Source organism: Belonocnema kinseyi, chromosome 8 (genome assembly GCF_010883055.1).
Source record: "Belonocnema kinseyi isolate 2016_QV_RU_SX_M_011 chromosome 8, B_treatae_v1, whole genome shotgun sequence".
NCBI lineage: Eukaryota > Metazoa > Arthropoda > Insecta > Hymenoptera > Cynipidae > Belonocnema > Belonocnema kinseyi.
This window is the reverse complement of record NC_046664.1, coordinates 39042447-39066446: the sequence shown is the minus strand read 5'-3', so window position 1 is coordinate 39066446 and position 24000 is coordinate 39042447. Positions and strand designations below refer to the sequence as shown.

Below are 24000 nucleotides of genomic sequence, written 5' to 3'. Positions count from 1 at the left end.
ATGAATAATATTCATTTGTATTATACATTTTTTGTATATAACAAATAAATATTATATATAAAACTTCACGCTATTTATAAATTATATCTAATTTTTCCGCTTGGGATTCTTATAAAAAATCACCAAATTGTACAATTTTTTATGTTTTCTATGCAGCCATAATAATATTTGTGATTTCATTATACTATGTGAACCCTTTTTGAAATTTGAATTCTTAAAAAAACGTCCCAATGAACCGTTTGTTTAAAATGTTAAATATTGCCATAAGTCGGTGAAGTATTACAATTATTAATAAATTATTATTATATCAACAAAATTACCAGCACTGATTTGAAAAGGAAGAAACACGATATAATATTTTGTGAGTATTTTGATAGTTCTTCTTTAAAAGCATCTTATTAAGGAATTTTGGTTATACTATTTTAATTAATTAAACACTGTATTTATTAAGATGATATTTTATACTATAACGATTGCAGTAACTTCCCTCTACTTATTCCCCCTAAATTCTACAACTTCCCTCTCCTCTTATTCCCCCCAATTCCATTACATCCCCTCCCTTCTCCCTCTAATTTCCCTCCAATTCCATAACTTCCCCTTCCCTAATTTCCTTTCATGTTACTTACTTTCGTTCCCCAAATTTTGGCGCACTTCTCCTATTTCTTTTCCCTCAATATCTCCTTACATCTACTTCCCCGTATCTCATTTTCTGATCACTTCCCCTACTTCTCCTGTCCGCAGGTTCGCTTACTTTCACTGCGTCCCCATCCCTAATATCTCCTTACTTTTGTTACTACCCTCTTATCATTTTTCCTTACTTCCCCTTCTGGGACAAAAGTACGATGGATGGACGAACACCCGATGGGAAATATAAGGGTCGCTACCCGGGTCTATTTACGGTTTGTTTAAATATTAATAAACATTTGCCAAATTTCTGCACCATTTATTTTGTAAATAAAAATGTTCAAAAAAGTAGTTTTTCCTTCACGATAAATGTTTTTTAAGTTTTCTAAACACTTTTTACTGAAGAGAAAATTTTAACTGTAAGTGATTTTTTATTATTAGGAAAACTTATTTTCTTGACATATTTCTATCACACTATAATTGTGAACCTTTTACATATTTTGAGATTAATAAGACAAATTAAATTATAGGCAAAAACATATAATTAAGAATTTGGAAACAAAAGACTTAGAATCTTCTTAATAATTTTGAAATATTTGAGATTAAATTTTCTTTTCATTTCTAGAAAAATTTTTAATTGTTAAGATTTGTTTTAATAATAATTTTAATTATATTTCTACATGCTTTGAAAAAGAATCTAGAATTTCTGGAAATTGGCAAAGACTTCAAAACATTTTGAATGGTTTACTCAAATTTCGAAACAGAAAAAAGAAGATTTTAAAGCAAAAGTTTTTTATTTCGCAAGATGGAAACATTTTAGAAATAATTCGATTGAGTTTAAGAGATATAAAAAATGTTTGAAAAGATTTAAAAAAAAATGTATTAAGTGAATAAAAAAATGTTATGTCATTTCCTAGGAAAAATTTTAATTATTTTTTTGTTGAAAAATTATTTTTAAGAAAATATTTTTAAATATTTCAAAACATTTGAAAAAATTCTCAAAATTATTAAAGAAGATTTGAAAAGATTTTAATGAATTTTTTATTAGTTTTGCAAAATTAAAAAGAAAATTAAAGGAAAATTCGTATATTCTAGAAGATTAGAAGTTTTATAAGCTCGGAAAAGATTTAAAAAGAATTTCTTTAAGATTTGTGAAAAATTTTGTAATGATTTTTTAGTTTGCAGAATGAAATTTATGAGAAATTGAAAAAAAATTTCAAAACATTTAAAATGATTTCCTAACAATTTTTTAAATAGTGTAGTAGGCTTTAAACTACTGATTAGGATCAAAAGCAATTCACTTAAAAAATAAATGAATAAGTTTGCGTATATTTTTTTAAAAGACTTCAACATTCAAGGACGCGTAGTTTAATGGATTTTGTCTAAATCAGGAAAATACATGTCGCTTACTTTTGTATAAAAAACATCATATTTTTTCGCTCAGATATAAACGAGAAGTGTAGATTTAGCCTGATTTTAAATTGATCCGATTAATTTCTTTCTAGACATATATATAATATTCTCTTATTTCTAGACAACATTTCAGCTTAAAAAACTTTTTTTATTGAGGAAATGTCTATTTTTTTAAACAAAACAAAATATCTTACGCAGCGTAAAGGAGGAGCGAAGGTAATGTTAAGCTCTGTTATATTGGCGGGGAAGGGGGGAGGTCAAAAATAAGGTTACGTAATACGTGTACAGTCCCTCATTCATTTGTTACATTAAGCTTTCCTTTAATATATACAAAAATTCAGTTTAAGCAGAAAAATAAGACTCATTCTAGTTGCAAACGATAAAATCCTATAAAACAAAGCTTCTGCTGTTGAGTCGAGTTGAGATACTTAACGAGTAGGAAGTGCTGGATGACGGGCCGCTGGTCGAAAAAGGGGTGGATAAAGAGGAAGCGACGAGCGAGCGCGTTAACGTGTATCCACTTCTTTACTGGTAAATGGATTAGTTACTCGCGTCGCGAAACAGAAAATAAAAAAGAAAAGCGAACACCGAAGGCTAGCAGATGAAAAAAAAAAACAAGAAAAGAAAAAGGTGGATCAGCGAAACGTGCCAGCCCTGGCTTAGCTCGACGATTATTTTCTTGCAGAAGATAAAGAAACGCCTCTTCCAGCCTAGTACAATAAATGTTCTGATCTGTTTCTAAAGTGCACTTCAAATTTCTTTACATTAATAGTTACAAAAATTTATAAAACTTTACACGAATTTCATCCACTTTTTTTGTTGCTGTTTTAGCGAAGGTTTGACAAAATCTAGAAATTAGGTGAAAAAAAGCTGTAAAAAGTTAAAGGGATTTAAAGAGAATTCGACGGATTTAATAGTATATTGCAGCCCAAGGGAGCGAACTAGACTTTTTACGACCGAGCGTGAGTTTTTGTGAACACGCGAGACCGTAAAAAGACTTCGCTGTCTCGGTACACACGATATTTTATTTAATAAGAGTGTGATTTCCGAGTTTTCTCATGATATTAAGTCTGAGGTTTAAGTTTAGTTTAAAGGGACAAGTACCAATAAATAGTACAATGATCTGCGTAGCTACTGTTCTCATTGTTGTAGGGTATTTTAAAAGCTTTTTGAGGATTTTAAAGATTTTAAAGAATTTCAATATTTAGTAATCTTTCAACGTATTGTAAGAAACCCAAGATTTCAGAAAGTATCCTCAAATTTTATATAATTTCACGCGATTTTAAAATATTTTATTTAAAATCACCATCTAATAAGCCTAAAGCGCCACTGAATAATGCGCTATGTATTCTCTAACCTTACTTTGGATATATATCTACCTCGCACAGAACCACTTTGAAAATTTCGCGCCATACGAGATTAGCAATAACAACCCAAACAGCTGACTACCCCATCAATCTTCCTGCACTGAAAATCATAAACAGAAGAACTGATATTTCACCACTGAACGTGAATCAAGAAGTGAAAGAATCACAACAAGATTCACCAATCGAAAAATCAAAGGATAAAAATAAGCTGACCTGCGAGAGATTTGACTAATGGAGAAAGTAAAACAAAACAGAAGAATGTTCGTACTGTGATCACCAACATTATCCAAAAAAATTCACTTTATAGGACGTCCTCCCCTCCTTTCGGTAAAGGAATTTCTAACGCTTACTTTTCAAGGCACTCTATAGCCTAATAACAAACTGGTTTCGAATTAAATATCGTACATCACTCGAAAGGTTGAATACGTCTTCACATGTAAAGACGTTCCTAATCCTACTTGTGATGCAATATATAGTATTAATGAATTTTGAAGAATTTATTCACCAGAATTAAGGAGTTTTATGGAATTTCCAAACATTTTTAATATGTTAAGGTATTAAGAATTATTTCTAAATATTTCAAAGATCTTAGGATATTTCATAACATTCTAGGGAATTTTCCTATCGTTTCAGTTATATAATGGAATTTCTAAGACTTTAAAACATTTTAGTTTATTTTGAAAGACTCCAAGGACTTTTTAATTGATATAGATTATTCTTAAGGATTTAAAAGTGTTAAAAATATTTTAGGACACTTTTAATAATTTTAAGGCATTTTCAATTTATTTGAAAATATTTAAGGGATATATAAGGATTATAATTATTTTGAGGGGCTTAAACCATTTTTAGTCTGTTGCGAAGTATTTCGGAAGATATGAAACGATTTTACAGAACAAAAATGTATTCGCAAGCATTGAGGGATCTCGTAGACTTTCTAATATTTAAGAATATTTTGAAGTATTATCAAAGATTTTTAAGAATCTTATACATTCTAGTCTATTTCAAAAGATTCGAAACATTTTTTTATTGATTTGAATCATAATAATAATGATAAGTTTGAAAGAACTTTAAAGAGCTTAGGATATTTAAAAAATTTTAAGAACTTCAATTAATTTTAAGGTCTTTGAAAAGATTTTAAAGTATTTGAAATAGCTCAGGTATTAAAAATAGATTTTTTAATAATTTGAAGATGTTTTAATTGATTTTAAGGATTAAAGGGCATTTCGAAGTGTATAGAAAAGATTACTGAGGTTTCAAAGGATAGGAAATATTTTAGGGTAATTTCAATTTCAAAAAAAAATTCAAGATCTTAAAAAATGCAATGCATCTTCAAAGATTTGAAACAACTTCAGAGATTTTAGAATATTTTTAAAGACACCTAGGAATTTTTGTTAGATTTGAATTATTTAAAAAGATTTCAAAGGATTTGATAGATTTTAGTTTTATTTTTAATGTCAAAAAATTTTCAAGAGCTCTAAAAATCGCAATGTACTTCAAAAGATTAAACATTTTTTTAAATGAAGTTATTTCAAAGTATTTTGAGGAATTTGAAATAATTTAGGGTATTTAAAAATATTTTAAAGCATTTTCATTTACTTTCAGCAATTAAATGGGATATCAAAGAATTTTAAGAAAATAAAAATTTTTTCTACAAAATTCTAAAGCATTTCCTATGATTTCTGAATATATGGAACGATTTTACAGAACCTATATTGTTTTATTATATTAAAAAGATTTCTAAAGAATTTTATAAGATTTCTAATAATTTCAATGATTTTAAAGGATTTTAAAAAATATCAAGGTATTTAAATAAATTTTTAAGAATTTCAGAAGACATCAGATTTCGCAGCATATTTAGCTATTTCATAATATTCTAATATTCTAATATTCAAAATTCTCTAAATTATTTTTAGCTCACTTCAGTTCTTTTGAATTCACTCAATTTAATAGATACTTTAGAACTTTTTTAATTTGTATTCAATTCATCATGGTGCCTTTTGAACTCACCTTGAATTCCATTGATTTTATCAAATTCTTTTAAATTCCTTTGTCAGCTTCTAAAATCATAAAAAAATACTAAAGTCAATGAATACTTTCATATTTTTGAATAATTTTAAATTCACTTAAATTTTCCTTTAAATTTCTCCGAAATCACTCCTATCTTACTTAAATAAATGGAATAAATTTTTTTTTAACTAATTTGAATCGTTTCACGTTTCACTTTGATTCTTTCGAAGTCTTATGAATTAAATTTTTTTAAATTCATTTTAAACCAAAAGGAAGTTGTATTATTCACGTTTACTTATATTTTGAGTTAGAAATTAGTCGCAATTGGTCACTTTTTCGGATTGAATATAATACTTTTTACTTTTTTCAAGTAAATAAGGCTGTGTATGCATTCAGTGTAATAAATTAAAAATATACAAGTTAAAATTAAGAATTTGTTTTATCCATTTACGAAAGATTATATATTAAAATATTGCAAGATTAATATTTTAATCTTTAAATGTCAATAGCCAGGGTAAATGAAAAATTATTCACCCTGTGATAGTTCATCTATTCCTTTGACGCGGCTGTATCTATAGCTCTTTACACAGACAGGAAGATTTTTTTCTTTCGCTCTTTAGAGTAGCGGTCTTGCTCTTTGTGTTCAGGACCTTTCAAAATTTCCCAAATGCATATAACAGACCTTCAAATTTCCGGAGGGTATAGGTTAAAAGTGCACCTTAAAACCCTTTTGGTGCGTCGTAGAAGGTCTATCCTTCTCGACAAATAGCTTCCGGCGTTTTGAGCGAATTACTTCGGAAATGGAAATATGTTTTCTGTATGAGACTTCTATGAATCCCGTGCATCATTTCAAAGAACCTTATTACCAAAATAGGTGCTCCAATTCAGCAAAATATTTGTCAATCTTGTGTGATTCTTAAGGGTTTTTTTATGAGTCATATACGAGTATTGCTGAAAATGAAAGAAGCATGAATTGCTTGATTATGTAAAGCCATTTAGAATTTAGAATTTCGTAAGATTTTGGTGTAAGATATTTTCTTGACATAAAATTTACCAAAATATTATGATAGTTATCATTACTTAGGAAAAAAATTATTGAAATTTTTTAAAACTTTTTTTCAGGAGCACTATTCACTCATGACCAAAGAAACAGCAGCACCGAGCTGGCCTTCAAATACGCTGTTTACAAAATCAACAAAGAGAGAATTATGCTACCCAAAACTACATTAGTCTACGATATCCAGTATGTTCCCAGAGATGACTCTTTTCATGCATCAAAAAAAGGTAAGTGATATTTAAAAAAAAATTATATTCAAGAAAACTATCAATTCAGCGGACTCGGTGCTTGCAAATCCGACTATATTATTTCTGTGACCGTTTTATACATAAAATAATTTATTTAATTTAGAAATTCATTTATGTCATATTGTTCTTCAACATAAGTAAGGCAGATTCAAAGTATAAATAAATAATTTAATACTCAATTTTTGCGTTTAATTGATTGAAAATAATGATGAAACAATTATTTCGTCGAATTTGATTAACATCGGCTTTTTTCAAGTCGATCACAGTTTTATAAACTATCATCATCTTAGTTTAAAAAAGGAAATATATTATATCTATAATTGTTTATAATATAAATTTGAATATTACATTTCTTTAAAGGCCTACATTAACGTTCTGAAAGATCTCTAGCGCGAGGTAAAGAGACTATCGTCTAATAAAAGTGGATAATTATTTAGTATTCAGGTTGTTTTCAGCTGACCCTAGTTTTCTTGTCTAAATTTGATACCACTTTATTGTACACATCTGTCAATGAAAACTCTTATTAGACTACTGTTAGACAATATGAATTATAAAAATTATATCTATCATATCGTCCTGACCATTAAAGCTTTTTGTGCAAATTGGTAATTAAGTCATCTTTAGGTATTTAAATAATGAATAAATAAGGGTAATTAATTGAATTACTTTTTTGTAATTAATAGATGTAAACTTAAATCATTAAGAGTTCTCTATCTAAATTTTTAATAATTAATATAGAAAATCTGTATTATCATAGGGGTGGTAAATGACCAATAACAGGATACTTATCACATTACGTGAAAATAGATATATACACTATCAATCTACGATACCCCTAAAATTCAGAATTTTACATTTTTCTATAAATTTTCACAAATACATAATAACATTTTTTTCACATATAAAATTAAATGTTTATTACTAATTTTGACACGATAGGAGATAAGGGAGAACTCATGAGAGATTCTGAAATTTTTTTTTTACATTCTCATCCTAATGAAAAGGTATTACTTTGATGTAAAATTTGTCTTCGTCGGTTTTCATAAAATTTCCAAGTTTTGAGATCCGTTAAAACACTTTTTTAGGCTTAAAAAAATTCCTGAACGAGCTTTTCGATAAGATGCATAGTTTTTGTTATAATCGTGATAAAGCTTTAAAAATCCTATTTCCCGGTTAAACTGTGCAAGATATAAAACAAGTTTACAAATACAAAAAACCTTACCTAAAAAACCTTCTCTACAATAACTCATTTTTTTTCTTTTAAACATAAAATATTCTTTCGAAAAGAACAAAATTCAAATTATTAGCCAAACGACGCAAGATAATAAAAGATCAAAGAGAAAATAAAGAACAGATTAACTTTACAAATGACAGGTCGATTAAAATCAGGTATAAGCCAATCACAAGTTCAGAGATTGGATATAAAATATATACAGCGCAATGGGAAATTGAAAGTTTTGATATAAATGATAAATTTTTATCTATGTCACCTGCAACAAAATGCCCAGAGTCGAGAATTTATCACTTTGTCGCATTATAGGCCAACAGGATAATAGACTACATTCTACTGTTAACGCTACCAAAGTACAATGCACATTCTTATCATATCTAATACTAGATATACAGTCTGACCTATTATCAGGCTGACTTTTATAACGTCGTCAGGAACGTATTATCCATTTGTGAGAATGAGTGTGAGTATTGGTGGCTCAAGTGCCCATCAACAATATCCACAATTCACATTGCCAAAACCATTTTTCTTTGCGAGATTCCTTTATATGTGGAAAAGAATAGACCATAGAAATTCACAATCGTAATAAGTATAGCAACCTTTTATATTTGCGCAAAGAGGTGCATAAATTAATGATGGCATGATATAAGAGCCTAGCCCAATTTCTCACAATTTTACATAAGACAAGAAATAACTTACTCAAAAACTGAATTTTTATTCGACCAAACAATGCGAAAGTGCTTTTGAAGTAAATTGGTGCTGAATTAGGCAGTTCTCTGAGAAAACAAATTATCTCGGCAAAATGCAAACGGAGAAAATGCCAAATGAAAAGTAATTGCCTATTGGCAGGAGTTATGAGAAAATTTGATACGTTTTTAAACTTTTTTGCCGTAAGATATCATTTCCATAAAAAATGTTGAAAAAATTGAACTTCAGTCATTCACTTAAGTTTTTATAAACGGTAACGTTAAAAGAATTATAGGTTGTTCTTACGCAGAAAACTTATATTAAAGATTATTAGTAATTACGATTTCTTAAAAATATTAAGCATTTTGCGCGCATAGATGATACAGGAAAGATATAAATAGCCGAATTATTTTATTGTTAGTAACCAAGACCGTTAGAAGGTTTATTACTACCCCAGGCTCCAGTGAAGTTTCCAATAAAATCAGAGGTAAGCATACTGCAAAGTTAGTCTAGAAATCAAAGTTGGTATTGAAGATATATTTGAAAAGTATATAAATAAAATTTAAAGTTTTGTTTGATTGTTCGAAAAAAATGTCTTGAAGCTTTCTCAGCTGTTCGTAAATTTTTAGCGTTTCGTAGCCCCGGACAGAAACCCTTATAGTTCAAATAGAACAAACAATTTCCATTTAGAATATCTCCAAAGTTTAAAAAATTTCTTAGAAATTATTTCAGAATTTGTCACTTAACACAGAAGAGAGCTAACACTAGAATTTGCGCCAAAATTATTAACAATAGCTGAAATTCTTCTGATGATTTGACATGGAATTATTCGTAGAAGAAGTGAGAAAATATGTAGCGAAGAAAATTAGGGTAAAAAGGGGAAGTGAAGGAGTTAAGCAAAGGGAAGTTAGGCTGATAATAGAGGAAAAAAGGAGGGAGTAGGCAAAATGAGAGTAGGAGAAGTAGAATAAGTGAGGGAGGTGAACTAGCGGAAGTGAGGGGAGGGTAACTTGAAAAATTAAGGGGGTCATGATAAGTAATGAGCTAGGGTGAGTGAGAGGTTGGTGATGTACTGACAAATAAGGCGTGGGGAAGTAAGGGTAGAGATGGAAAATGAGGAGAAGCAATGCGGAGGAAGTAAGCGGAAAATTATGGGACTAGTAGGCAGAGTGAACAGAATGAAGAGAAAGGTACGTAGGAAATATGATTGAAAATGAGTGGGTTGAATGTAGGGAAAGCAATAAGAAACGATGAAAGGGGATATGAGAGAAGTGTGAAAAAATTGCGGGAAAGAAAGTAGGGGGAGTAAGGGGGGAAAGGTAGAATGGAAGTGAGGGATATTTGAGATGGGGAAGTAAGGCAAATTATGGAAATTATGGGAGAAGGAAGAGTAAATATAGGGTATGTATGAGGAGGAAGTTAGGCGAGTGCTATTATAGTAGTTTGTGTGAGCATGAGATAGAATGTAAGGGGTAAGGATGCAGGTAAATTCGGTGGAATTTGAGGGAATTTAGAAAAATTCGATGAACTTAATCAAAATTCAAGTGAATTGAAAAAAAGATATTTATAAAATTCATTGAATTAATTTTTGGAGTGAAAAATTTAAGGGCATTCAAAAGAATTTTATAAAATGTCTAAGAATTCAAGGTAGGCTTAGCATCTGTCAGGGGAGCTAAAAAATCCATTAAATTAAGTAGAATTAAGTAAATTTAGCAGAATAAAAAAAATTATCATAAATTAGAAAGAATTCAGGTAAATGAAATCAAGTAAAATTAATTTCAATGAATTCAATGAAATTCGAAAGGAATCAAGATAAATCAGACACTGATAAGCTCCTTTTAAAGAATAACTTACCTTTTACTGGTTCCCATTAACCTAACTCCTAGATTTTTGATTTACTTCAAAAAATATTACGAATGAAAATTCGAATAAACTAAAATACATGTATTAAAATACTGCAACATAGATATGTTTAGTTAAATAAATTTTTGTTAAGTAAAAATTTAGTCATTTTTCATTATTTTTTGTTTTCTCTAGATTTGTTCGTAGTCATATAAGTATAGCAATTGTTAATAATATCTAAGCCTAAAATTTAAATAGCAATATAAATATACATTTTAATATTTAGCCAAATATAAAGAATTCTAAATTAAATATTAAAAAGAAATAATGCATTAAACCACGAGTTTTCTGTGCAGTCGTCATTCAAATAGTGCACTATACAGTACACGTTCCCTCGCGAGCTACTTCGTGTAAGCTAGCATTGATTTTTCATTCTCTGACTCTACAAATCTCCAATGAAATTCAATTTCCAATAATCCGAATCTTTCATCGTGGTATACTACTCTCAATGCAAAATATCCCTGAAAATCCTGTTTGATTGATTTTTTTTATGCCTAAACTAGAATGTTAAAAATTGTATAGCTAAGATATGCCCAAGAAAGACTTGACATTTGGAACTGAATAACTGTGCATTTCATAGAACTTTATTTATTTCATAAAATCATTTTTCAGTAATTGAGGTAAATAAGGCATTGTATTATTGAACTTTTGTTTATTATTTATTACTTTCGGACCGGTTTTGAACATTTTTAATAATTAAAGACAAAAATAATTGAGCCTTTTTTGAAACAAGTATAATTGAATTCTTTGTTTTACATATATTAAATTATTGACTGAGAAGTTTTATTTTACATTAAAAACTGAAAAAGAAAGTTCTTTGCCATTAATGTTATTAAAGAATTTTTGCACATGACTTTCCTGTATTGTTTTTTTATAACTTATAAACTTTTTAAATATTTATTATTTAAAGAAAAAAGTACCGAGCTTTTTTGAAATTAAATAAATAAATGTTTTTTTTAAAGAAACATTGAGTTTAGCAACTTTAAGTTTGAAGATGGTTAAGGCTCACCGCACGACTCGGTACGAAGCTGCCTCAGAATATTTAGCCGAGATTTTGTAACCAAGATCCAAGTCGTTCAATAGCGAAGTTGGTTAGAACCCGTGGTAGATTACAAGAGTTGAGGCAGTTTAGATAGGGCTTTCAAAGCGTTTAAGCATACGACTATATATGTAAGTGACCGTATGTGTGAAATATGCATTAATAATGCTAAAAATGAAGATTATATAACAATAACACGAAACAAATATTTTTTTAGAGGTCGTGCCTTGAAGTTGCATAAAATGTCGTTTAAAATTTTGATTTTTCATCTAAAAGAGTAGTAAGCTCTTGCTTTGTAAATTTTCAGCGACTGTCGTTTAGTTTTCCGTCCTCTGTATCTAAAATTCTGTTACAATGTTATATGCTTTTTAAAAGATGATTAATAATTTTCTTCAATAGTGCATGACATTGTGAGTTTTCATTGACTTTCTCAAGGAATCTGTATTATCATCAGAAAGTATCAGAAATTCTTAACGTCTTTTTATTTAAGATGAAGCTATAAATTAAACAATTTTTAAATTAAATTTTTTCTGAAGAAAGATCTTATCTTTCGCTTAGTTGGGATTCGAACCACAGAAATTCCTGTTGCCGTTATCATGCTTTTTCCTTGAAGGTGTTGGTTAAATACGACTTTGAATTATTTTTTTATAGGTACGGCACTGACTCACTATATATTTTTTCCGAAGGATTTGCGAACAAAAGAAAGAAAACTTGTCGAATATCCAGGGCTTTGCGAGATCGTCGGATCAATCAAATTTTGAAAAATCGAAAAATTTGTTGAAGAAATGATTATTTTCACGACAAATATGAATTTTGCAAAAGATAGAAATCAGCGGGTAGCAGACGACAGCATTTGAACGCTTAGAATTTTTCGCAAATTTATTTTTTGACTCATAATTCTGACATAATATAAGAATTCTCGGTATATACCTTTTTTTCAAAGGGCCACGTCTTGATGATGGTGACGCTAAATTTTGCAAAATACGTTGTGATATGAAGAAAAATGCAGACAAGATTGACATGCCCTGTGTGTCTCTTGTAACTGTATTTGTGATTTGTTAAGCTACTAGAGAGATCGAAGAAAGAATTCTTTCTCAGAAAAAAGTTATTTCTGAAAAAGAATTCTTCTTTCAATCTTTTCAGTAGCTTAAGGGAAAAGCATCAGAAAGGCCATCGGAAGTTCTGTGGTTGAAATGCCATGCGGAGTGAAAGAGAAGATCTTTCTTCAGACAAAATTTAATTTAAAAAATGTTTAATTTATGGCTTCATCTAGTCTGGAAAGAGGTTAAGAATTTCTGCTATTCTCTGATGATAATACAGATTCCTTGAAAATTGTACTTTTAACACCTAGCCAAATCATACGTGTATTTCTGAAAAAGGATTCTTCTTGCGATCTCTTAAGTAGCTTAAGTGAAAAGCACCCGACCGGAAATCGGAAGTTCTGTGGTTTGATTCCCAGCGAAGCGAAGGAGAAGATTTTTTTCAGGAAAAATTTAATTTTAAAAATTGACTTTCTCTGATATGCAAGACTATGATAGAAAATAACTTTATCGTTAATCAAATATTTTTTCCGTGTGGCATGTCTAAATTTCCAATACATAAAATTAATAGCTAGATGTTTAATTAAATATTTATGAGCGTTTGGACAAGCGCGCAAAAATGTATGATTCTCGCGACGTCCGTATGTAAAAAGACCAAAAGTGCACATCGCTATATAGTGAACAGCCCGTCTATTTCGTATAAAAGCGTTATCAGAGTGCAGCCACGCTTTTTAGATTTTATGGTTTATGGTTATACACCTACGTGTAAAACGCGCGCGGTTATCTGACTTCCGGCTTTTCGCGGCCGATATGGCGGAGCTGCAATTCTAATGGGCTTCAGTGAGGCACAGAAAAGTAGAGAATCACAGAAAAAAAGTCGAAATGACAACATTGAAGGAACCGAAGAGGAGAAATGTTATTATACCTTACCTTACCAACGAGCGCGAAACTCGACGTGTCGAGCAATTCCGCCGTCGTTTATATAAGACGTCTCGTTGGATGCAACATGTCCTCTTGAATGCAAATGAGTTTTGCTTCTTCAAGAAGAATATGCCCCTCTCAAATCGAGAACTCCCTAGAAATTTCATTTATCAAAGCGATTTAACTATTTATGCTAATTATATTATATAAAAATTCCAAACTTTATTCCTGTCGACTGCATAAAAGAAATCTGAATCATGGACAATTGCATTGGTCCAGGGAAATTAAGCAGATGCATTTCCTGAAAGAATGACATATTTTCGTGAGTGAGAAAATTGGTGGAACAATATGTCTCGAAAATCTTGCAATCATTGTTGTTGGAACCCAAATTCTCTCGATTTTGTAAAATTGACAAAAAAAAGCCGCTTGATTTTTGCAACAAATTTCGTAACAAAAATCCAAGCGTAAATAATAAAAAAGTAGTTAATTTACTTATTCAATTTTAAGTTACAAAAACTCCTAATGTCTATTGTAAGGTTCTTACCAATAATATTTGTCACGTTTTTATGAAAAAATTTTATTCGAAAATAATACATACAATTATTTTCATTATTTATTTTTCCAATAGAAAAATCTACTACGTAATAATAAATTTCGCCTGAAGTGAAAGAAGAAAGACAAATATGCATCTAACTAATTGTAAATTTGAACAAACAATTACGATTTGTGCTATCTTTTATTATGTATGCTTAGGTTTCTTTTCAAAATCTTTGCGCAATTATGAATGGTTATTTTTTGTAAATCTTATACATCAAGTCAAAGATTAAGTTATTTTGAACTTTACGGTACACCTAAAATATTCATATTCAGAAAAATCATTAAAAAAACCTTATAGATTGATAAATTATTATTAAAGATATCATATCTGTTTTATGTTAGTGGTTTCTACTGGAAATTAGCATTTACAAATAAAATCATCAAGATTTCCAATCTTTAATAATTTCACGTTATCGTGGCGCTTTTTATCGAAAATGAGAATTTTTATAATAAAAAACTATTAGATTTTAAGTGCTACAGTATTTTTTAATTTACGCTTTTCGCTTTTATGAACGTTTTTTACCGGAAGTTGACATTATTGACAAAAATCATTCTATTTTAAAGTTTCATAATTTTTTTAATATTTTAGTTTACGACAGCTTTTCACACAAAAAACTAGTACTTAAAAAACAATCTGTATAGTTCGAACAGTTTCAGGTCATATTCATGTATTTCACCTGAAATCGGTTATTTCGAACGAAACTTATTATTTCACATAAGATTTACAAATTTTAACAATTTTATTTGAAGTTATATGTAAGTTTTTTTTTTGTCGGCAAATGTAATTTTCATTTAAAAATCATTATGTTTGCTAAGAAGGTACAGACATACGTTTTAAACAATTTTAAGTTATTTGAAATAATGTAACGATTTTCGACCAAGATTGCATTGATAAAAGAGATGGTAGGTTGTCGGTTTTTTCGTCAATTTATTACGTATTATTGATGATTATGTTATTTTGTCACGGGCATGTTGACGTTTTAAATCCCTAATTAGTATTTTAAAAAAACATCATTTTAACAAGATTAGAAACTTTAAATAATTTTGGATTATATGGTTTTTTTCTTTTTGTCTAAAATGAGTATTTTTAATAATAAAAATATATATTTCAAAGAAAATTCACAAGTTTTAATAACATTGTGTTATATTGGCGTTTTCCATCGAAAATTCATATTTGCGGACAAAATTCATTATGATTTACCAAGATTAAGAATCTTCTGAAAGTTCTGTATTATTTTAATGTTTTTATTTGGAAACCTGGATTCTCAAATTTAAAAAACATATATTTCAAACATTTCAAAGAGATTTCATAACTTCCAAATAATTTTGAGTTATGTTGGGGTTTTGAACTGAAAATCAGTATTTTAGGTAAAAAAACAGGTAGATTTTAAACAAGATTTACAATTTTCGAAGTATTTAGGGTTATATAATTTTGATGTTAATATTTTTGTCTGCATGATCTAGAATCAATTTTATTTTAATATTGATTTGTTTCGCAATTTTAAAAATCAATATTCAAAAATATTGATTCTAGACCATGTGAAAGATTCATAATAAATATAAAATTATGGTTATGTTAATGTTTTTTTAGCGGAAATTGGTTATTTTAAACGAGAATCATGAAATTCCAAAGAAGATTTACAGTCTGAAAAATCTTTTGTCACGCTAGTGTTTCTTTTTCGAAAATTAATATTTTTCAAATGAAAAAAATCGATGAATTGTTTATATTATCATCATTTTACAGGTTATCAATCAACCATTGAATTCATACTTTTGTTTATTTTTCGTATTCTTGGCGTTTGATACCGGACAACGATACTTTTAATAAAAAAATGATTCGATTTCAAATAAAATGCAATTGTTTTAAAGTAGCGCTCGCGCTTCTATTTTATATGGTTACACTTTTAGTTTCCGATTTCTATAACATTCAACCTGAAATGAAGAAATTTATTTCAGATTACATCAAAATTTAAGAAATCTAATAACAAACGCCATAAAAAATCGAAAAAATTATAATACTGTCAACCGGAACTATTATAGATAATTTGGGGTAAATATGGATTAACTTTTGTTATTTATAATTAAGCAAATTTTGTTATTTTGTGATAAGAATTTCTGTATATGTACATAAACAATATTTTTAGGATATACAGTGAAATCGCATTGAGAAAATAAAATATTATAGGAAGTATTACATTGATCCATATTTACCCCAGTTGACGGTACAGTAATAAAAACCTACTATGTCGAATGAAAAGATGGCAGTACAGAACCTTTTTTCATATTTTTTTCTTTCCTTCATGACTTTTTTTGAAATTATTATCGTTAACTGCTAAAAATTTCTTTATTGCCCTTTTACTGAATAATCGTCTACCTCAGTGCGATACGGCGACACTAAATTGTGAGTTTCTCAGAAAAGAATAATTTTTTTTATTATGTATTTCTTATTCTTATATGATTTTCACATATCTCGGGAGAAAGTTTTTTATTTTTGGGAAAAATTGAAAATTCGTTTTTCAGTCATTGCCAAAAACTGAGTTTTAAAACCTGTGAAAGTGTGACCTCAAAAAATATGAAAATTTTACTCGGAATTGGCTAACTTTTTCGGATAAAAACTTTCGTACCTTTATTCAAAAACTTAGTATCTCGACTGAAACGTTTTAGTTTTTATTCAAACTGAAGATTACATTTTTTATCGCAATCCGCAGCTGAGTATATTCCTATTTATGGTCAGTGTAACTTTAAGAATGTCAACTGACATAACTGTTTCCTCCAAAACTGGATGACAATTTCTAATCAAATTTGTTTAGGCCTAAATAAGCAACAGGTATCGATTACAGGATTATTATTATATTATATCGATTTTACAGGATGTTTATTCGGTCTCCTAAAAAATTTCGATTTTGTTGGCCACCTGAAAATGTGTGGACGATTTACTCGGCATTAGCTAACTTTTTTAGATCAAAACTTTTCTACACACATTCAGAAACTCAGTATCTTGACAGCAAGTTTTTATTTTTTATTCAACTTCAGATGACATTTTTATCGCAATCCGCAGCCAAGTTCTTTTGAATGTAGGGTCTATATAACTTTAAATTGTTTAGACTTAAATCAGCAACACGTTATTTCAGAAGTGTTCTTATGTTTTACGCTTAAATCGTCATGTCGATTTTACAGAATGTTTTTTTAAACTTTTTAAATTATCTTTAAACATTTTATAAAAGAATATATTAACTTCTGTATTATAAAAATTAAGTGGGTAGTTCAGGAACCATTAGTATTAAAATAATGTTTCGCTATCTCAAGTATAAATTATCTTGGTATCAAGAACAGATACGAGATACATTTATTTATTTAGTTACAATTAAGTCTTTACAAAATTAATAGATAATAACAATCATCCAATTTATTAACTTGGTTCGAATTAAAGTTACTATATTGTTGTTTTCCTTGCATCAGAATACTATATCCCGGAATTTCAATTTATTAATTTTGTACATTAGATTAAAATTCTTGAATCTTCAAAATCCTGATTTACAATTCGAGAATAAATTATTTTTCTCAAATTGCTTTTAAGACCTTAATTTAATAATGCATGCATTTACAAGAGAACTTTGGAAATTTTCATATTAAACGCTTTAAGTATGAACTCATTTTTTTGAAAGTTTTCAATTAGAAAGCATATGATTTTCAAAGTTTATAGAATAATTGTTGAACCTCAGATAACCACAACTGATAGAATTTACATGTTTAGCATAACAATCTATTTAATTACTTTTAATTTAACTTCGCACTGCATGATACTATGGTTATTAATATCATATTTATCATCTTAAAAATTTCAATAACGTCAAACCTTTCATAATTTCAAATTGAAAACCGTGATAGTCAGTTTCAAACTTAATTGAAAATTAGATTTTAAACATTTTTAAATGTTGCAAAACTTTGAACATTTCAAACTCAACTTAGAGAAAAATAATTTCGAATTGCAGGGTCTAAGACTGAGTAATGTAAAACATTTGAATCATATAGGTATATCAATCTTGGTTTGTATCTTTTTTAGTATAATATCTTAAAATTTTACTATTTTCAGTTGAATATTTAAGAAAATTAATAATTTAAAATTAAAAAAGATTTTATTAGAAAATCTCAAGAAGGAATAATAATTCTAAACGAAGTGTGAAAAGTTACACGATTTACAATTAAAAAGTTAAAAACTGTGTTCTCAAAAATTAAAATAAATTAAAATTATTCTACCTAAAATTATTTTCTCGCTAATTGGAAAATTTCGTTAATTTTAAGCGATTAAAATTTTAGAGTTCTTAATTCTCATGCTGAACGATAAATGGTAAGCTTTCGCGTTCTTACGTTTTAATTTTGTAAATAAAAAATGAAGTAGCTAATTTTTTTGAATATAATTAATCATTTTCAAACGGGTAATTGACTTAAAATAATTTGTATCATAAACAGCTGGATTATAAAATTGTATGATATTACAGCTGGCGCCAGCTGCAAATTTTTTCAGTTTGAAATGAATTTCGGATCCATTTAATTTTTAACTCTCCGTTGTGGAAACGCCTGCATTTTTTACATTACTTTTTATTTTAAACATTTTCTCGAATTATTTAATTTTAAAGGTATATAATTAAAGAAATTCATTTTAAACGCTGAAGATAAGGGTGAATTTATTTTTTGATCTTAGAAAAATTTATCGTATCAATTTTAATGTTAAATAATCATTTTTTTGTTTTATTTCAAATTATAGTCGTAGAATTTTATAAAATTTGGCTTTGAGATACTCTATTTAGTTTTCAGTTTCAAAGTATCAATTTTTAGTCGCTTCGAGTTGACAATTATTTAAATTCAAACGTTCTTAATTTTTTAATATTTACATTCAAACGCTTTTAATTAAAAATAGTGCAAATAAATTTGATAATTTTTTATTTTAAATTATCTAATTTTCGACATTATATTTTTAAAATAATCAACTATTATTGTTTTGTAACTGTCCTATTTTCGAAATTGTTTGAATTCAGGATTCTTAAATTAAACCTGAAATTCTCCGATTTTAAACACTTTTATTTATAAATTATAAAATCGTAATTTTTTTCTTTCCATTTAAAGTATTGTGCTCTTCTCAAAATCTTACCTAATCTTAAATTGTTTCATTTGAAACATTTTCAATTTTAAATCATTTAATTCTTTTTTTAAATTTCAAACGTTGTCAATTTGGAATTATTAATGCTAAGTTAATCTTTCTAGAAAAATTTAATCTCATTATTTAGAAAGTTTCTTGATCGTGGATTTTCAAATTTTTTAATCATTATTTTACAATAACCAAAAAAAAATTGAATGCTTTTCAATATTCGAACCACTCAATAAACAAAGTATGTTTAAATTTTGCTTGCGTACATTTTTACGCCTTTTTATTGTCAAAATAAAACTTGTTTTTGGTCCTGTTTTATAATTTTCTTGGGAAACCATTAATTATAGATAGCTGTTTAGAATATGAAAGAAAGAGTGTGTAACTCTTATCCCGTGCTTATTAAAAATTGTAACAAGGTCAATTATTCACTGATCGATTAACTTCTGTATGTATATCAAGTCAAGGAGAGAAGAGAAGAGAAGCGTATGACGTCATCTCACGTGTTCAAAAGGGGCTCTTCAACACTCCTTTAAAATTTCCTCTATAGTGTCTTTGCCTGTGGCAAGATTGAATGTCTCGACATGTTACCAAATTTACTTTTGAAACTGCGACTGTCTTTGTTACCATTATTTAAAAACTTACAATAACTAGAGCAGTGTACGTAGTATGCGCACACAAATTGCCTTTTCTTTAGAGAAAAAAACTTGAAATATTTTCCAAAAAATGTATTAGATTATTATTAGCATTACTGTCTGATAAGGCTCGTCCACTTAAGTCCCGAATCACTGTGTGGAAAACTTATTGCGCAATGCATTTTTATTTGAAGACCCCAGTGAAATAGAGGACTATACCCGAACCACCCTCGCTGCTAAAGTATCTTTTCAGTCCTTTAGCATGAGTACATCTACAGCCAGACGACTCTACTTCAATGAGTATGTAATAAAATTTCTTTTTCTAAGGTTGGTATAAAATCACTATTTGAATTAATTTGCAACCAGTGATAGCCCGTGCCTGTATCCAAGTTTATTAGAAGTACTCGAATTTACCTGGACTATTAGCTAGGGGAGAGGAAAACTGCAGAAAAGACGTCTTACATGGGGTATGTTCTACACTTTTTGTTTAAATTCCTATTTTTAGTTTGAAAATCCAACAAATTAGTGAACAGTTGGACTAATTTCTTAAAATATAATATTTTATAATATAGAGGTGAGTACTCGAAAATGATATATTTTCATAATATGAGATAGCGGGGTATCAGCTAAACTAAGAGACCCACTCTGTTAGTTCTATCACTAACTTGTAGCCCTTGAAAAAAGAGTAATTTCGTGGTATAGTCCATTTTTCATTGGGCTTCTAAAGATTATAGGCAAACTTTTTGTGAAATCGATGGTGGTCGAGTTCTTGGAAGGGAATTCTTTAAACCCTATTTATTATTCATTAAATATGTATTTAGCTGTAAAGTTTGTCTGAAGTGATGGGGGTTGAATAACTAAGTAGGAAAATATCAATAGTGTTGAAGTTTTTCACTGTACAAGTCAGGCATAGTAAGTGCGTAGTTGCACGGTGCGGTTCTCATAATATGAGATACCCATCGTTTTTATAACACTGTGGCTGCGCAGGGGAAACTGGTTACGAAAGTTTTTGTGACTACTGCAAAAACTAAATATATCTAAATAGCAGTAAATTTATACTTCAGAAACATAAAATAAAATTTTTCATTAAAAATAATACTTTGTTTTGCATTTTATTAGCTATTTCCTGGGGTATCTCATATTATGAGAATAGTTTGACGAGTTTGGAAAAAGCACTTTTTTACATTTTTGGTATTTTCAGCACCAAAAAAATGCTGATAAAATTTTTTATTTAATTTCCGTATGGCAAACTAATTTTCCTTTAAAATGAACTATACTACTTTTAAATTCAGTCCATAGAATTCCGACAATCACGCCAAACAGAGTTGGTATCTTATATTTGGGTACTCTCCTCTATTCGGTTCAATTCTGGCCCAAATATGGTACGACAATCGGATAAATTATGGAAGATGGGCGGTACGGCCGCAATAACGCGGTCGATTCGACTCTGGATACAGCAGTCGGATTGTCATAAGTCACCTTGATGCACCCGACGGTCGGTCAATCCTTGGCCCGAGTATGAGCGGACCGTCGGATAAACTCTGGTTAATTATTACAAAAAGACCTTGAAAGTGCAGTCGACCTGACTGTGGTCAAGATTTGGCCAGTCCATCGAGGTCACATTTGCTCGTAACATTGGGTGCACATAACCTACTTTATTTTGATAGATCTGCTTTCAGCCACAGTTGATCTGCTCGTATTATCGGGAGGTCGAATTTGTGTGTTAATCGTAGAAATTTATAAATATTCAAAATAAACCATTAAAAATTCTTAACCAAAAATAGAAACGTTTGAGGGTAAATATTTATTATTTAGATATCTTTTAAATTATCAATTTTAGTTTCAAACGGAATAATCGCAATAGTTTTTTTTGCAACGGTAAAAAGTTTAAAAAAATATAAGACGTATAACGCCTATAGACTCCTACATCTAAAACACATCGCCGGTAAGTAGCAGTCAACAGGCGTTATAAGTCTTTTTAAAGGAACCGAATGGGGACCCAATGGGATATTTACGGGTACTTTGTAGAGACTCCATTCGGTTCCTTCAGTCCGCCAGGAATAGCTTCACAAATTTGTTAACCCTCTTTCCAAATTAATCTGCAAAGAAAATACAACAATTTGCTTTAAAAAAGCATGCGAGAACTAGGCATTCAGAAATTACTTTAAATTTCCTATCAAATAACATGTTGAAGTGAATAACCTGTAAACTTTAAAATTAGAATCATAGTACTCGTTTTTTATATTTTGAATCTGATTTTCAATTTTTTATTAATAAATAAATATGACAAACAAAATAGCCATTTTTTCTATGTGGAAATCCCCTTAGTTTTATAGAGTCACATTAGTTCAAGATGCTTCAATCTTATATAATAAACAAGAAATTTATTATGCAGAAATTATTTGTTCAAAGAATGTTTTCTGCGATTTTCCATAAGTTTACGTTTTTTAAGCTATATTTCAAGAACTTTGGATAAAAACAATATAATGATGTAGAAATTTCTTCGTGAAATTATTATTGTTAATATTATAAATAAATTTATAAAAAATACATTTATCAGGCATTTTTTTCTATTTGATAATACCAAAATAATGTATATATTTATTAAATGTGTTTAAAAGATAATAGAATGTGTCAACTAAATTTGCATTTTACTAAAATTATCATGAAGCTTCCAATTAAAAAGACTGACATAAAAGAAACGAACTTTTTCTCCTACAAATGCAAGACTAATGCGTTTGTTTGTTAAATTTGTTTTAAAAAATCATAACATTTATCAACTAATCATGAATGTTGCTGAATTTATTATAAGGAACCCAACGTAAACGTCTGAAATCGAAAAAAAAAGTTTTTCGTTTAAAAATGCCCCAATAATGAAATTGTTTATTAAATTTGTTTTAAAAAAATTGATAGCAAAAAATTAAATTCTTATATCCACAAATGCCTGATTAATGCATTTTTTAAATTATATTTGCTTTTAAAAACTCATTAAATTTATCTACTAATTATAAATGTTGCTTAAATTGTCCTAAAGTTCCCAATGAAAAGGACTGGCGTTGCAAAAAAAAAGAATTTCACTGCCGATAAATACCCAAATAATAAATTTCTTTAATCAATTTGTAAAAAAATATAATATTAATCATAATTTAGGAATTTTTCTGAGATTATTATAAAGTTCCTTATTTAAAAAAAATGAAAATAGCAATTTCTAGCGAAATATTCCTGACTAATCCATTTGTTCATTCGATTTGTTTGTAATTTTAACAATAATAATCTCAAGAAAAATATCTTGAACATCATGTTTTTATCGAAATTTCTCGCAATGTAACTTAAAAAAGTAAAATTATGGAAAATCGTAGAAAATATTCTTACAACAAATAATTTGCTTATAAATTTTTTTTATTAAATAATATTAGAATATTTTTAAATAATATGACTTTATAAAACTTGAGCGATTTCAACAATCTTTCTGTTATTGAGGAGCACCGGTAGCGTCAAACTATTAAGCAGAGTTTTTGTAACCAAACTTCAAGTGCTTCGATAGTCAAGTGATTAGAGTGCGCGGTAAAATACACTAGTTCAGGTAATTTAGGTAGGTTTTGAATCCTGGGCGAATAAGATTTTTTAATGCGTTAAAGCATGCGATTATAAATGTAACTAACCGTGTGCGCGAATTATGTATTTAATAATAATAAAGAATGAAGATTATATAATAATAGTTTTAAAAATAATTTTTTTAAATTAATTTTTGAAGAAATATAAAATGTAAATCCAGAAAAAAAAACAAAAAAGGACAAGTTTTTAAGAAATATTTAAATCTGAAACAAAGCCAAAAACAGATATTTTCGATAAAAAAGTTGAATTTTCAAAAATATAGATAAATTTTCAATTGAAAAGAAAACGTCAACCAACTAAAACAGATTAATTTTCAAACAAACATTTGCACCCTCAATCAAAAGAATTGATTTTCCACCGACAGAAAAGAACTTTTAAACGAAAAGGATGAATGTTGACAAAATTGCCGAATTTTGAAGGAAATAATTCAGTTTTGAGCCAAGTAATACAATTTTTGACAAAAAAAGAACCATT

General features: G+C 28.5%; 1 protein-coding gene across 3 annotated transcripts in view; it reads left to right on the top strand.

The window, feature by feature from the left end:
* LOC117178880 (glutamate receptor ionotropic, kainate 2-like) overlaps positions 1 to 24000 on the top strand; it is a 461802-nt gene that overhangs the window by 150873 nt on the left and 286929 nt on the right. For all 3 annotated transcript variants that reach the window (XM_033370402.1, XM_033370403.1, XM_033370404.1), the window contains one exon: positions 6534 to 6695. In XM_033370402.1, coding sequence (XP_033226293.1) covers positions 6534 to 6695 — 162 coding nt within the window. The remainder of the gene's footprint in view (positions 1 to 6533; positions 6696 to 24000) is intronic.